Source organism: Oncorhynchus mykiss, chromosome 10 (assembly GCF_013265735.2).
Source record: "Oncorhynchus mykiss isolate Arlee chromosome 10, USDA_OmykA_1.1, whole genome shotgun sequence".
Lineage (NCBI taxonomy): Eukaryota > Metazoa > Chordata > Actinopteri > Salmoniformes > Salmonidae > Oncorhynchus > Oncorhynchus mykiss.
This window is the reverse complement of record NC_048574.1, coordinates 48,789,413-48,804,619: the sequence shown is the minus strand read 5'-3', so window position 1 is coordinate 48,804,619 and position 15,207 is coordinate 48,789,413. Positions and strand designations below refer to the sequence as shown.

Sequence of the window (15,207 nt, the reverse complement as noted above, 5' to 3'; positions counted from 1 at the left end):
GCAGCGGTCTATGGACCAGCCCGTGACATGAATGGGCAAAAGCGATAAGGGAAGAGCGCCCTTCTCAAATCGAACAGTAATCTATACCACTCGGTCATGTTGTCAACAATCGTTCAGAAACATACAAAATATTTTTTCCATAAAATATACAGTATGTTGAAATTCTCTAACTAGTTTTCATTGGGAAGGCAGATTACATATTTTTTTTATCAAAAGCAATACATTTTGCATCTGAAAACACAGAATCCTATTACTCCACATGCTTAATCTATGTGACTTTGTTGTGAGCCAACTTCGCCATCGGCCACGAAAGTGGCCGCTGGTTCACGCCCGGGAGGCCTTTTCCCCCGGTGCAAACTCCTCCCACCGGGGCAACCCGGGCCAGATAATCGCATCCCTTACCATTGTCCCTGAAGGCTGTGTTGTTACTGTGCAAGTCTACTTCTGAGCCAGGGTAACCATTTTGTGACTATGCTGTTTTGAAGAAATGTTTTTGGTGTGGTTGGAGTTTTCTGATAAGGTAGGCTATTTGTATCAGTGCTGATTGACACTGGTCGACACAATCCAAATGTTTATTGCTTTGTAGGTTAGGGCTATGACACTGCAATAAGGTCATTTTGTTTTTCAGTTGTTTTCATGTGTTTGGAGACACCTTTTTGTAGTCTAAGCAGTCTTAAGGTGATTTTCTTTTGAATGAAGTTGTAATTCTATTCACTGTTTATTTTTAAATGCAGTGGATAGCTGTTTTCTCTTTTTTCTTTCATCCTGAAATGATTTGTCACTGCTTTTGTTCAGTTGTAAATCAACCAGGAAAGCCTGTGAAAGCATGGTCTGTGAAAGCATGGTCACACTTTAGTCGCAAGTCTGTTTTATTGTCGGAGTTATAAGAACCTGTTTGTGTATCTTTTTTAGTGCTATCCTGTTTTTTAACAAGCAAACCTGAACAATGCTTGTTTTGTTCAGGTATATATATACGATTTGCCCAACTAGAGTTATCCCTAAACAAAATGATCAAACTGAGACAGGCTTCTGAGGGATTTGCAATATGCATGAGAATAAAAAGGCAACATTCTGAAATGGTCAGAATATGATTATACATATGATCATCTTTGTGCACTGGTGGTTGCTGCATAACCTTCTTCTCCTTCTTCTTCTTCTTCTTCTTCTTCTTCTTCTTCTTCTTCTCCTTCTTCTGCTTCTTCTCCTTCTTTTCCTTCTTCTTTTCCTTCTTCATTTCCTTCTTCTTCTCCTTCATTTCCTTCTTCTTCTTCTTCTTCTCCTTCTTCTTCTTCTTCTTCATGCAAAGAAACGTTAAAGGTGCATGCCGCCACCTACTGTGCTGGAGTATGTGGTCAATCACGGTTCACATTACATTAGGAGAAAAAGAAAACTAACACAAACATCTCAATCCATCTCCCTAATTATTTTCTACTAAGTTCAATTTTAAAAAAGCCATACTAACTTCCATCAAACACTCCCCCATTCCAAAAATCCCTTTCAAACCTCCCCAACCCCGTCCAACCTCAATTAACCCATACACATCAATCTTTCCCTCTCTTCACATACTTACAACAATACAACAACACATGCTCCACCGTTTCATCAAGCATACACTCCGGACACAAGCCATTCACAGGACGGCCAACCAAATATAATGACGAGCTCAGTAAAGAGTAACCTAGGCTCAACCGGGCATACATTATTCGGCCCCCTTGAACTTTGCGACCTTTTGCCACATTTCAGGCTTCAAACATAAAGATATAAAACTGTATTTTTTTTGTGACGAATCAACAACAAGTGGGACACAATCATGAAGTGGAAGGACATTTATTGGATATTTCAAACTTTTTTAACAAATCAAAAACTGAAAAATTGGGCGTGCAAAATTATTCAGCCCCCTTAAGTTAATACTTTGTAGCGCCACCTTTTGCTGCGATTACAGCTGTAAGTCGCTTGGGGTATGTCTCTATCAGTTTTGCACATCGAGAGACTGAAATTTTTTCCCATTCCTCCTTGCAAAACAGCTCGAGCTGTGAGGTTGGATGGAGAGCATTTGTGAACAGCAGTTTTCAGTTCTTTCCACAGATTCTCGATTGGATTCAGGTCTGGACTTTGACTTGGCCATTCTAACACCTGGATATGTTTATTTTTGAACCATTCCATTGTAGATTTTGCTTTATGTTTTGGATCATTGTCTTGTTGGAAGACAAATCTCCGTCCCAGTCTCAGGTCTTCTTCCAGAATGGTCCTGTATTTGGCTCCATCCATCTTCCCATCAATTTTAACCATCTTCCCTGTCCCTGCTGAAGAAAAGCAGGCCCAAACCATGATGCTGCCACCACCATGTTTGACAGTGGGGATGGTGTGTTCAGCTGTGTTGCTTTTACACCAAACATAACGTTTTGCATTGTTGCCAAAAAGTTCGATTTTGGTTTCATCTGACCAGAGCACCTTCTTCCACATGTTTGGTGTGTCTCCCAGGTGGCTTGTGGCAAACTTTAAACGGCACTTTTTATGGATATCTTTAAGAAATGGCTTTCTTCTTGCCACATAAAGGCCAGATTTGTGCAATATACGACTGATTGTTGTCCTATGGACAGAGTCTCCCACCTCAGCTGTAGATCTCTGCAGTTCATCCAGAGTGATCATGGGCCTCTTGGCTGCATCTCTGATCAGTCTTCTCCTTGTATGAGCTGAAAGTTTAGAGGGACGGCCAGGTCTTGGTAGATTTGCAGTGGTCTGATACTCCTTCCATTTCAATATTATCGCTTGCACAGTACTCCTTGGGATGTTTAAAGCTTGGGAAATATTTTTGTATCCAAATCCGGCTTTAAACTTCTTCACAACAGTATCTCGGACCTGCCTGGTGTGTTCCTTGTTCTTCATGATGCTCTCTGCGCTTTTAACGGACCTCTGAGACTATCACAGTGCAGGTGCATTTATACGGAGACTTGATTACACACAGGTGGATTGTATTTATCATCATTAGTCATTTAGGTCAACATTGGATCATTCAGAGATCCTCACTGAACTTCTGGAGAGAGTTTGCTGCACTGAAAGTAAAGGGGCTGAATAATTTTGCACGCCCAATTTTTCAGTTTTTGATTTGTTAAAAAAGTTTGAAATATCCAATAAATGTCGTTCCACTTCATGATTGTGTCCCACTTGTTGTTGATTCTTCACAAAAAAATACAGTTTTATATCTTTATGTTTGAAGCCTGAAATGTGGCAAAAGGTCGCAAAGTTCAAGGGGGCCGAATACTTTCGCAAGGCACTGTACTTCTCCTGGTCGACAACTGTAGATGGTATACCCCACTAGCCACATTTGCCAAGAGCTGGCATCACTACTGTCAATGGCAGACCATGGCAATGACCCGATTCTGCGTATAGGAACTGTTTCAGCCAACGGACAAATACTGGACTGAACTCAGGTAAAGTATATATTTGTAAAGATTTTCATCATTATCTTTCTTTCCTTTCTCCATCTCAGCCAGAATGAGGTAAGCTTCACAAACGTCCGGTGCTTGACTGCTGCTTAGCCTGCAATCCTGTTAATGTATGCTGTAAACTTCAGTGGGTTGGGCTGATTGCTTGTTGAGTGATGTGCTGGTTGTAAAGGTAATGATGGATTGAGTGTTGTTTCGAAAACGAACATGCATTTAAAAGAGTTATTATGAGGGTTGTAATTTCCCTTTAAATGCCGTTTAAATGAATGTACACTGTGTCTATTTCCTGGTTCAAGACATTGAAAGAACAAGAGGTCAAACTAACCTGATGATATAAGCTGCACCTGGCATACAGTTAGCCAAGGGCTGTAGACAGTAGTACACATTACCCACGGCACAGGCGTCAATTCAAGGTCTATTCCACGTTAATTCAATGTAATTTAATTGAAATTACATGGAACAAACATTGATTCAACCAGTGCGTGCCCAGTGGGTAGTTTGACCAATTGGATTCATTATCATCGGTTGCCTTTTGTGGTTTTAAGTGGTTTCTAAAAGCCCTGCAGTTTAAAAAAAATCCAGACTTGAGGGTACTTCTAAAAACATTGTTTAATTCTACACAAGAGGAGGTCATCTCCATGTTCATTATTTCATTCAAGTGAGTCATGGTTTTAAATGAGTGACGTTTTTAATTACATTGATAGGACACTTGTTTTGTCATAAAAGCATGAGATGCATCATGCATTCCAGACCCAGACAATATACTTGTCTCAAGTACTGTTCAACATTATGGGCAGCAGCTATTTGTTTGTGCTAACCAGGCATTGTGCTGTAGAAACTTCACTAACTTTTGTTCCCATCCCGTATAAGGTTTTGGGCAGTAACCTACTATGTCACCAAGCAGAGAGGGGTCCTCGAGAATATTGAGACTTGCTCATTAGGTAGTGTTTGCAGCTATCCCTGTTGTTTGCTGGGCCAAGCTATGCAGACAGGTGTTTATTGGTTTAGAGGAATCATCAATTGATCATCACCGGTCTCCTTTTCAAAAATCTCATATAACTTAAAACAGCCCTGACAGATGGCTGAAAACAAGCATTCCCCCCCCCCCCCCCTCTTTTCCCTATTAAATTTGAACCACAATGTTGAAGCTTTTAACAGGAGTGTTTGTCTCAAGTTTTGTGATGCAGGGGTGTCTTGGTGTCACTTGCTTACTCTCACGGGATATGCTTCTTTTTTTAATCCAAGTAGAATTAAAAGAAAAAACCTGTGTGGTTTGAAATGGTTGGAACAGTTTCATCCTGTGCCATTTAGGGGTATGTTCAGAGGCGGTTTTCCTGGCTGTCTTACAAAAGACCATCAATGCAGCAAGCACTGCCTTGCTTTCTGAGAAAATCAAGAACTCTTTATCTTCCAAGTGCCCACACCTTTCCCTGTTCACTTCTATGTGTTCCGCTTCCTTTGATTGTTGCTTCAGAGAACCGTTAGAGATGCGGCTAACTCTTTATCATGGCTCATGCATTTTAAAGAGTGTCTGATTGGCTCTGTTTCATTCTATCAGTGGATTATTTGGAGGGGGGGGGTATGAAGGTTTCTTAGGCCATTCGTCCTCCTGTTCCTTCTACTTGAAGGGATACGATATGGAGAACCAAGTTAACCAGAGCAGTGCAACTTGACAGGTGTTGAGGGTGCTGTGAATAGTGGTATAGTCAATGAAAGAGACTTGGATTTCAAGTTCTCTCAGAACTGGACAGACAACCAAGTGGAATCATATGATTAAGGGCTGTGGTTATATGTAAATCCTGAAAATGCAACCAGTATTCGAAGGGCTTATTCAAAGATTTGGCTTGAATTCTATCAGCTCTAATAAAGCTGAACTTTTTGTTCTTCTTTCTTTTCAACTTGGGGAAAATATGTGGGGAACAACTTACAATTAGTACATCAAATGAACACATAGAAAAATATAAATAAATGTAATTACAATGTGATTACAAATATAGCAAGATGACTTTCAAGATGCCAAAATGGTTGTGACAAGTATTCAGGCTCAGTGATTCAGCTTTATAGACCAAACCACATCCCAAGGCAGAGAAAAGAGTGACAGTCTTACTTCAGGGATCAGTCACCCTTCATTTGGCAGCAAGCATAGCGGAAGTGTCATTATATCATCAATGTGGGCCTTCTTGAAAAAATTAAGCATGGCACCCACACTCAAGTAACAAGCTTGTCCTTTTAAGTAGAATTAAGGAGCGATATTTTATTTAAATTAAGAGTCCATCAGCTTTTTGGCACATGTCACAGCCCAAATGGATTACTTGACTCCTGTAACATTCAATCCAGCAAGAGACAAGAAAGTGTAATGAATTTGAAACGCTGTAATGGGCATGAGTATCTATCACAAGTGACAGTAAAATTAGGAAAACATTCAATTACAATCACCAGTAATATATTGTTGTTATTGATTTGTGTGATGCTTGCATTAATAAAAACATTTCATTATTCCGAAGGGAGATGGTGTTCTGTATCTGGCCCCACTGCAATATTTCACATTACAATAACTCTAAGGAAGGATGCAAAATTGAGATGAGGCAGTCATTCTCTCTCTCTCTCTCTCTCTCTCTCTCTCTCTCTCTCTCTCTCTCGCTCTCTCTCTCTCTCTCCTTTTCTCCGTCTCCTGTCTTTCACACAACCGCTTTGTCTGCAGTCTGCATGGTGCATAGACTATAATGGCAAGCATACAGGAATGGATGTATTCTTCCTACAGCAACCAAGTACAATTGCCATCCACTAAAGGAACTTTATAGGGATTCATGATTCGTCCACATTCATTACAGTGTATTCTAAGTGTAGTTACAGTACAGTTAGCAGTATTAATTCTTGTCATTTTTGTCACGTCAAATAATGCATAACAAAATATGTCTGAATGCAAAATGATTCTGAGAAAGAATGTCAGTGACAAATGATTTTGATCAATAATTGCAGAGCAACATGAAGGTTATGGGATTAAGATGGTGCCACTTTTTAAGCACAAAATATCGAAACAAATTGTTATTGATATCCTAATGTCAACCCTCTTTTTTGTCGTTGTCACAAAAAATGTTAAACTATATATTTTATATCATACAAATTCCAAAAATTGTCAAATGTTTAGGATTAAATGTGTTGGCAGAACGACAATTGATACGAGAAGAGATTTTCTCACAATTGATATCACCAGGCTGTTAAGTGTTAGAACAACTCAAAATCTGAAAAACTGGGAAATAAGTGCTCTTTAACCAGTTTGAGAGCCTGCCCTTAAAAGAGGAGATTACTCTGTACAATGTTCCAATGCAGCAGTCCATCACTGTGTGCTGAGAGGGTGGGAGGGCATCATTATATACATTTACTCTATGAGGAATGAGTTGTCACTTTGCATAGAGGGGGAGACATTAAGCCGCTGCTCGGGGAGTGGTTTGAGGCTGGAGCTGGTAGCTTTGCTAGCTGGCTGGCTATGCTAATCAGGCAATCATTAAGATTAAATAGAAGATGAAGGAGCAAGGTGCAATTGAAACCCAGGTAAAATATGTTTCTAATTTCCGGATTGCTACCTAGCTTTTTAATTTAACCAGGTACTTGCAAAAAAAAAATGTGCATGGCATTTAAGCACTCATTACAATATTAATCTTCCCTACTAGAATGGAAGAGCCCAAAGGTTAAGTATTATTCCTGTATTAATTTCTCAGACTCTTTTTTTAACCAACATGAAGATTTTCATTTGAAATACTGCCATCTGCCTGAGAATAGGTCCAGGTGTGCCAGTGCCTTAGTTATTTGCGACGTGTTCCGTATTAGTGAGGTCAAACTAAAAAAAAAAATGTATTCAGTAGCCTAACATGAAACCAACAAGTCTGCATGGTCCCTGGTGATGACTATTGAGGTGAGGTGTAGTGAAATACAATGTGTGGCATAAGACATCTGCTCTTAGAGTCAGACACCTAGTAGGTAGCCAAATGTTGGCTCTGACTGTCCGCAAAAAAATATCAAGTTAACTTTGACTCTTTTGGCTTTTGGTAGAAGAGATTTAAACGACCCTTATTCTTTTAGCAAGAAAATATGTTTTATACCACTGTGAGCCTGTTTTGGGTTAAAAAAAAATTAAAAAAAAAAAAAATCTAATGTACTGGTTGGTCAGTCTGGCTCTATATAATTACTGTTTTTTTTACAACAATCTGAACAATAGTTTTGACCAGGGTCATACCACTCACTGTAAACGAATATGTTTTTACCTTATACAATGTAACCCCGTGGTTACATTGTGGCAGTTGTGTGGATAATCTGTGTAGTTAATTTGGCCCTGGCAGGACTGCAGTGAGGGCATCTGGCCTCTGGAGAGGCGCCTGTGTTACTGTATCCGTATGAATCCACCGAAACCAAACTGGGACTCAATAGGCAAAGGCACATGCATGGTTTAAAGTGACAGCATATTTTTGGTATTTTTGGTATTTAGTATTTTGGTATTTTTATTAGGATCCCCCATTAGCTGTTGCAAAAGCAGCAGCTACTATTCCTGGGGTCCACACAAAACAGCTCAGAGACAGAACTACATACATTTTTTTTAAAGGCACACGTAGCCTACATATCAATGCATAGACACAGACGATCTAGGTCAAATAGGGGAGAGGCGTTGTGCCACGAGGTGTTGCTTTATCTGTTTTTCGAAACCAGGTTTGAGGTTTATTTGAGCAATATGAGATGGAAGGGAGTTCCATGCAATAAGGGCTCTATATATAATACTGTTCGCGTTCTTGAATTTGTTCTGGATTTGGGGACTGTGATAATGCACTACTGGTGATAAAGTTAACACCGCCCAGGTGAAAGGGCTGTCAGACAGCTGGTCAATGACAGTTTATTGATACGTGGGCAAGTTGTTTGAAAGCAAATAAATGACCAAAGATGTCCTCGATTGTATCACATTGATTAAAAACATGAACATAAACATGTAAATGTATCAACCTGTTAATTTCTCTGCATGGGAGTTGAAGTATTTTGAGTTTTGTACCACAGATTTGTTACCTTTTTTTAAACGTTTTTTGCAAATCAAGTATTATCCACACATTGTTTGTTTTTTTTCTCCCCCTGATGCTCTTTGTTGAACAGATCAGCAGGCGCACAGACACACGTATGTCCTCTTATCCTTGATCAGGAAGCAAGCGTCCATGGGAATTGTGTGCCCATCAATGTCAATGATAATAACGCCAATGGAACTACTAACTAACTCTGCAGTAACCAGAATAGGTCTTCAGCCAGAGCCACGTGTAAATATATGTCTCTGTGTTCAACCAGTAGGCAATCCCAAACATGCTACGTCCCACATTCCATTAAGGTTCAGGCCTCGTGGTGTTGGCCTTGGAGTGGGTATTACTGTAGAAGGGCTAGCCTACAATAACAATAGCATTTACTTGTATTACAACAATCGTAATTACTATGACTATAAGGTTAATCCTAATATTAATGCTAATTATCATATTGTATTATTTACAATAGATCTACATGTAGGACATTATTATAGTACAATAACGATGTCGTTCGTGACTATAACGTTTGCCTATCAAACTTCACATATTTTAGGGTGTGTATCAATAAGAGTAAAACACTTGAATTCAGGTCTTAATTGTATAGAATGAACCCCAAAAGTCAGTAAGAAGTTATTCTCGAGTAACGGGGTGGCTGTCAACAGAAACCAGACCCTCCAACTAGGAGACCTGCCAATCATGCTCAAAGGACCAATAGGATGCTCGCGCGTAAGCTGGTGTGCTTCTCGTTGGTGGTTGGAGCTGCCACTCGAGTTCTCAGTGGGCTGGCTAATTGAAACAGTGAATCAGATGGTTCTCATTCTAGCCACCGCACTTGTGAGATAGGTAGTTAGTTGCCCATTGCCGACTATCCGACGGGAGCGAGAGTGCATGTGAAACAGCAAGAGAAAAGATTGAGCGAGAAGTAGAAACAAAACGTAAAAGGTGAGACAGAGAGTGAGGAAAATAAGAAACTTAAGAAACTATGGCCGTGTCAGCAACTCCGCCGGTGCTTTCCCCAACATCTAATCCGGGGTCTGGCAGTTTATTCCGCTCCGATCCGCTGTATACAAGCCCAGCCGAGTCCCCGAGACTGACAAGCAGCTTGATCAACTCTTTCATCAGCAGCGGAGGAGGCGGTGGAGGAGGAAATGGAAACGGCACAAGCGGTAATAACGAGTGCAAAATGGTTGAGGTGCACGGGGTCAAGGTAGCCTCGTTCAACGTGGACGGTCAAGAACTCATCTGCCTGCCGCAGGTCTTCGACCTCTTCCTGAAACATCTGGTCGGGGGTCTGCACACCGTCTACACCAAGCTGAAGCGGCTGGATATATGCCCCGTCGTGTGCACGGTTGAGCAGGTTCGGATTCTGCGGGGGCTTGGGGCTATTCAGCCCGGGGTGAATCGCTGCAAACTCATCACCCGCAAGGACTTCGAGGCGCTCTACAACGACTGCACCAATGCCAGGTTAGTTGCGTGTGTTTCGGTCACTTCATTTCTCAATTACCCGTTTCACTCCGAAACCCCGAAAGCAGAGCATAAACATTTGAATGTTACCTGCGCTGAAATAAATAAATAATACCTTCATTAGAAAAATGATAGTTAGGATGCTATATTATTACTAAGCATCAAAGTATTGTGCAAAGTTAGTTCAGTCATTGACAACTTCTGTACCACTTCACTCTCTCTCTCAAACACACACACACACACACACACACACACACACACACACACACACACACACACACACATACACACACTGACCTATCTATCTATATAAGTATAGGCTACAATTGTTCCTTATCCGTTTTATAGACAGAGAAGTATGAGAAAAGTAGTTTAGTTGTTCATAACTTCTACCTCCCCCACACACACACCTATCAGCCATCCGCCTAAAGCAACCACGTTTAACCCCCCTAGCAGCAGCTCATTGATGAATCATTTATGCAAAAGCACTAGAGATCATGTATTTTCCACATTATTTTGCAAAGAGGAAAATAACTTTTCATTCCATAGCACCTCATCTAATTCTGTAGAACTCAACATGATTGTTCAGAATAAGAATACTTGTCAAAGTGTTTGGCCTACATTAGGAATATGTCCCTTTCACTGTCCCATAAAGAATATTCTGTTGTCAAACTGGTGTAGCCCACTTTTGTCACCTTCAGTGTGCTGCAACATACTTTCCCTATCAAGCTTCATGGCGACATGAAGCCTACTGCATGATCGTCCGTTTAGAATATTTATTTGGGACTTTCAGTGAGAAGAGTTGTACTCTTATAGTTTGTCAAAGAAAAGTCTCACTATTCTTGATAACCGTGAGGACGGGAGTATGCAATTCCAGTGTCTTTCAAGAGCAGTAGAGGAAATGTTTTTGTCGTATCTGAAATCCAGCTCCTTCAGTTAAAATCCTAAAATCTAACTGACTGGGAGTTTATATGAGTACTTTACATATCATTGCCATGAGCAGCCAAACATTTGTGTCCGCTTCTCCGTTGCTAAATGACTGTAAATTAAACGGACATTTGTGTCTCTCCATTAGGCCCACTGCCAGTGAGAAAATAGACATACAAGTAAGGGTGATGAGAGAAGTTTAATATGTGGATTTCACCTAATGAGGCTGGCTACACTTGTCATTTGGTCGCTTTATAATCATTCATGCATGAATATTGATTTACAGCATGGTGACGCACGGTTTTTATATTTTATTTCTGTCACTGAATAATAAATACATATTTCTGTGTCAGTTAAAGCGGGACAAACCACGCAAAAAAATAAAAAAAATAAAAAATGTTTTGAGTCATTTCTCCTCTCCCTTTCCCCCACCAATTGATCTTCAACCCGCGCACGGTGCTGGCTGCGGCTGCAGATGTTGCTTGTGTGTTTAATAAATCAATGGGACAGATCTGAATGAATCACCTCGGATAGATTCTCTGCTTGGTTTGATGTCTAGATGTTATTCTTAGCTTGTTATCATGACAGATGCATTAGTGTTCGCATACAATGTCATTGGAGGAAAATAACAAAAAAAGGGACCAGTGCCCTCCTTCCCTAAGACCTTTAGCATTCCCGAACCTCAGGGTTTTTTTTGCTTCATTGTCTAGTTGAACATAATTGCAACTTTTTTTCTCTCCAGCACAGCTCCCCCGGCTACAGCGACAATAGGGCATGTTGATTATGCACGACAAAAGAGGAGGCTGACAATTCAATACAAAGACAGGATTTTCACATGTGAAAATAAACATGACAAAAAGTTATCTTGATAAGAAGCTGGACCCTCCTATGCGCGTCAGGGTTGCTGTAAGAGAAGGCACAACTGATGATTGGAATTAAGTAACGATAGAATAATAATAATATAGACTATTAATAATAAAGCAAAAGACTAATACATTTGTAGATAAGTTTTCATATTGTGTGTCCCGCTGTCACAACACACACTGAAGTTATTCACTCGGAAAATATCAGCAAAAATACCTTATAACAAGTAATATTTTCCAACCATATGATTTCATTCCCTCTTCATTAATTATTCAGTCTAAATTTACTTTTTTGGCTTGTTTTCTATTTCACAACATGTCAACAAATCGTTATATAGCATCTTGACCATGACAGTGAAATCAAATATGCTTACATTTCTGACGCATTTCCGCGTCATGTGTCAATCGGGTGAGACTTGTCAGTTAAGCCAAGTCTGACATATTTTGATGGGAGCGGTATTGATTACAGATAAAGTCGACAATTGTCCAGTAGGAGGAAGCCTATAGGGCAGGCTATTGACTTCTATTTTTTTTGTGCAGATAATTATAAGACATTTCAAGGTTTTCAAAGGCAGTCTCTCACTTTGACTGCATCCAAGTTAACTAAAATCAGTATTTGCAAGAGGCTATTTGTCTACTTTATTTGACATACTTTAAAAAGTTAAATGTATGATTTTAAAACGTCGGTCTTACCCATACCTGATATAGGCCTACTTTTCAATGAAACATCCAGTTGTCAGGAAATGAGTTTAATATTATAGTATGGAGCGCATGGAGAGGATAAAACAATGTGTAAAATATGTCCTCAACACAGAGCTAGGCTACACACACACACACACACACACACACACACACACACACACTGACACACACACTTTCAATTGGAGATCATCTCTGTCGGGGTTATGTTTGGTGAGGAATATTGATGATATTTTGCAGAGCGATCACTGAGAGATGGGGAGAGGCAGAGGGATGGTGGGAGAGGGGGAGGCGGGAAGATGTTAGTATTTCCAGATGGTCAGTTTGGGCAAGATTCGGTAATTAACCTTTTAGCCACCCCCTCCCCATACAATCCTCTGGATCTATTATTAGGTTCGACTTTTGAGCTAAATCAATCTGTCGCACTCACATCTACCCACGAGAGAGAGAGAGAGAGAGAAAGAAAGATAGTGGAAGCCAGAGTGATATATTTAAATATTAGCCTATTCAGTTGCATTCTTTTTTTTACATTTTGGATTACAAGTTAACTGGTCAATAATACACTGCAGTGTGGAAGTTTATAGTGTTGGCTATGTAGCCCTACCGCTCACTTCACAAACATTGCAGCCGCTGACTGGTAATGAAATTGCCTCAGCAATAGGCTGCAAGAGAATTGAATTTGCGCCCCGGCCTTGGTGCTTTACAGCTAACCCGCCTGCGCGCTCATCGGAACGCTGTTTTTATAGTCAGATTTAAACATCATCCACCGTCCCACCACCAGATGGGTTGTAACTAATGTGTGCAAACAGGCCTATCCCGCCTCCTTTTATTTTGTCGAAGTGAGGAGAAAGGGAGGGAAGGAAAACGTGCGCATATCCTTGTATTACCCGGCCCGTGGACGCAGGAAGCCTGTGAACGGGAATAGGGGATAGACTCATCGGGAGATACCAGGATAGTCATCAAAACTTCTCGACAGAACCTTTAGCACTGACACGGGCAATTTGAAAACGGGAAAAATGTTCAAATCAGCAAAGGCAGCACTTAGAGGGCTCCTTTTATGATATCTCAGCTGCAATTGATCTCCGGGTTTTCATTGCGTTCATTATTTATTAAAAATAATTTGCAAGCTAAACATAACGCTAAACTAGTTTGCACTTGGGGAATGCACTTAGGAAATTGAATGGAAATTACATTAGAGATGAACATCTGCGCTGTTTTTCCACTCTCTGTTTACGGGCGAGCGTTTCTTCTCTCTCTTAAGGTGTATTGGATTAGCCATTTACAATTTTTTGAACCGAATGCAGATGACTGTGAGGGACAGGAGATAGCTGCTGAGGAGAGAGCAGAGGTCTTTTAAACATTACTCTTCTAAACGAGATGAAATAGGCTCCTCGAGGCTCAGTGAGGCATCAACCCATCACCCCTAATCATACATTTTGGTTAGAAATCAATGAAAAGTTCACTTGAATCATAATTAATGATAAGCTTATCAGTTTTTAGAATGCCAAACGGAATGAGCTTCTTCTTTCCTTATTTGAAAGTCATTAATCTAGAAAGTATTGCTTTAATTCCCCGGGATGCCCGGAGGTCAGATCTTACATCGCATAACAAGACAAACTAATGCAATTTAAACATTACACATCCCAGCTGCACATTTTATCACCACTTAAGGTTTCCTAATAATTTTTTTACAGATCTGATTTTCTGCATGATGGTAATCTGTGTGGTTAAATGTGATGGTCTGAATTTCTTGGTCAGCTCTATTCTTAATTGAAATAATAGTGGATGAGTTGACATACCTTGGCCAAACCACTGTCTTTTCCTTTGCTGGTGTCTGTCTTTATGAATCAATACATTCTTTTTTGTGTGTGTGGTTCTGTAGCCTGGGCCCCACTGTGTCCTAAACTGCATGTTGAAGTACAAAAACTTGTGTGTGCTCCAGCTTCATTTTCGTCATCTGCCTAAGTTTGTGTGTGCGTGTGTGTGTGTGCGTGCGCGTGTGTGTGCGTGTGTGTGTGTGCGTGTGTGTGTGTGTGTGGAGGTGCGGTTGTCAGTGTGTGTTGGCCAGTCTCACTGGTCCATATGGACAGCTCCCTGCCTGTAGCCTAGCCCTGGGCAGCGGTACCCCCGGTCGAGCACGCCACCCAAGACACCCCCGTCTCCTCTAATCTCCTCAATCAGCAGTAAGATTGTCACTCTAGAACCACCGCCGCTCCTTAATGTCAGCCATAAATTATACACCGGCTTCTTTTTTAGCTTGATTTTATTACATATCTGCTCCCACTGGCCTTTCTACTTTAAATAATAAATTAACCCCGCTTGATGTGAAGAGTGGCCACCAAGCGCTGTCAAAGCTCTGCGCTCTGGAGAGACCAGCCTCATGAAATAGTGAATGAGTGCTTTTTGTTTTTCTGTTTAGATGGCATTTAAGCATGGCCCCCTGTTCATGTCTCTCTCCTGATCATGCATGCATGTGCCTTTGTGTGGTCATGTTTTTGGTTTCTCTGTGTGTGTGTGTGTGTGTGTGTGTGTGTGTGTGTGTGTGTGTGTGTGCGTGCGCGTGTCGGTGTTTTGATGCCTGACTGCGGGCTCTGAGTGTGTGAGTGTTTTATTTCCGACTGACCGACAGCCAGACAGCTGCCCGGTGCAGGCTGCGGTGGCTCCACTTTCACACACAGGAGACGTGGGCTGTACTGGGCCTACAGTTGCTGCAGAGTTACGCAGGACACTCACATTAGTCTAGATAATAGGGGGGGG

General features: G+C 40.9%; 1 protein-coding gene across 8 annotated transcripts in view; it reads left to right on the top strand.

Moving 5' to 3' along the window:
• Positions 1-9,299: 9,299 nt before the first annotated feature.
• Positions 9,300-15,207, top strand: part of dacha (dachshund a) — a 128,615-nt gene continuing 122,707 nt past the window's right edge. For 3 of the 8 annotated variants that reach the window (XM_036933285.1, XM_036933282.1, XM_036933279.1), the window contains exon 1: positions 9,303-9,961. In XM_036933285.1, the coding sequence (XP_036789180.1) occupies positions 9,480-9,961 (482 nt within the window). In that variant the 5' untranslated portion in view covers positions 9,303-9,479. Of the gene's footprint in view, positions 9,962-15,207 lie in introns of all 8 variants that reach the window. The other 5 variants (XM_036933280.1, XM_036933281.1, XM_036933287.1 and 2 more) reach the window with 4 other exon arrangements.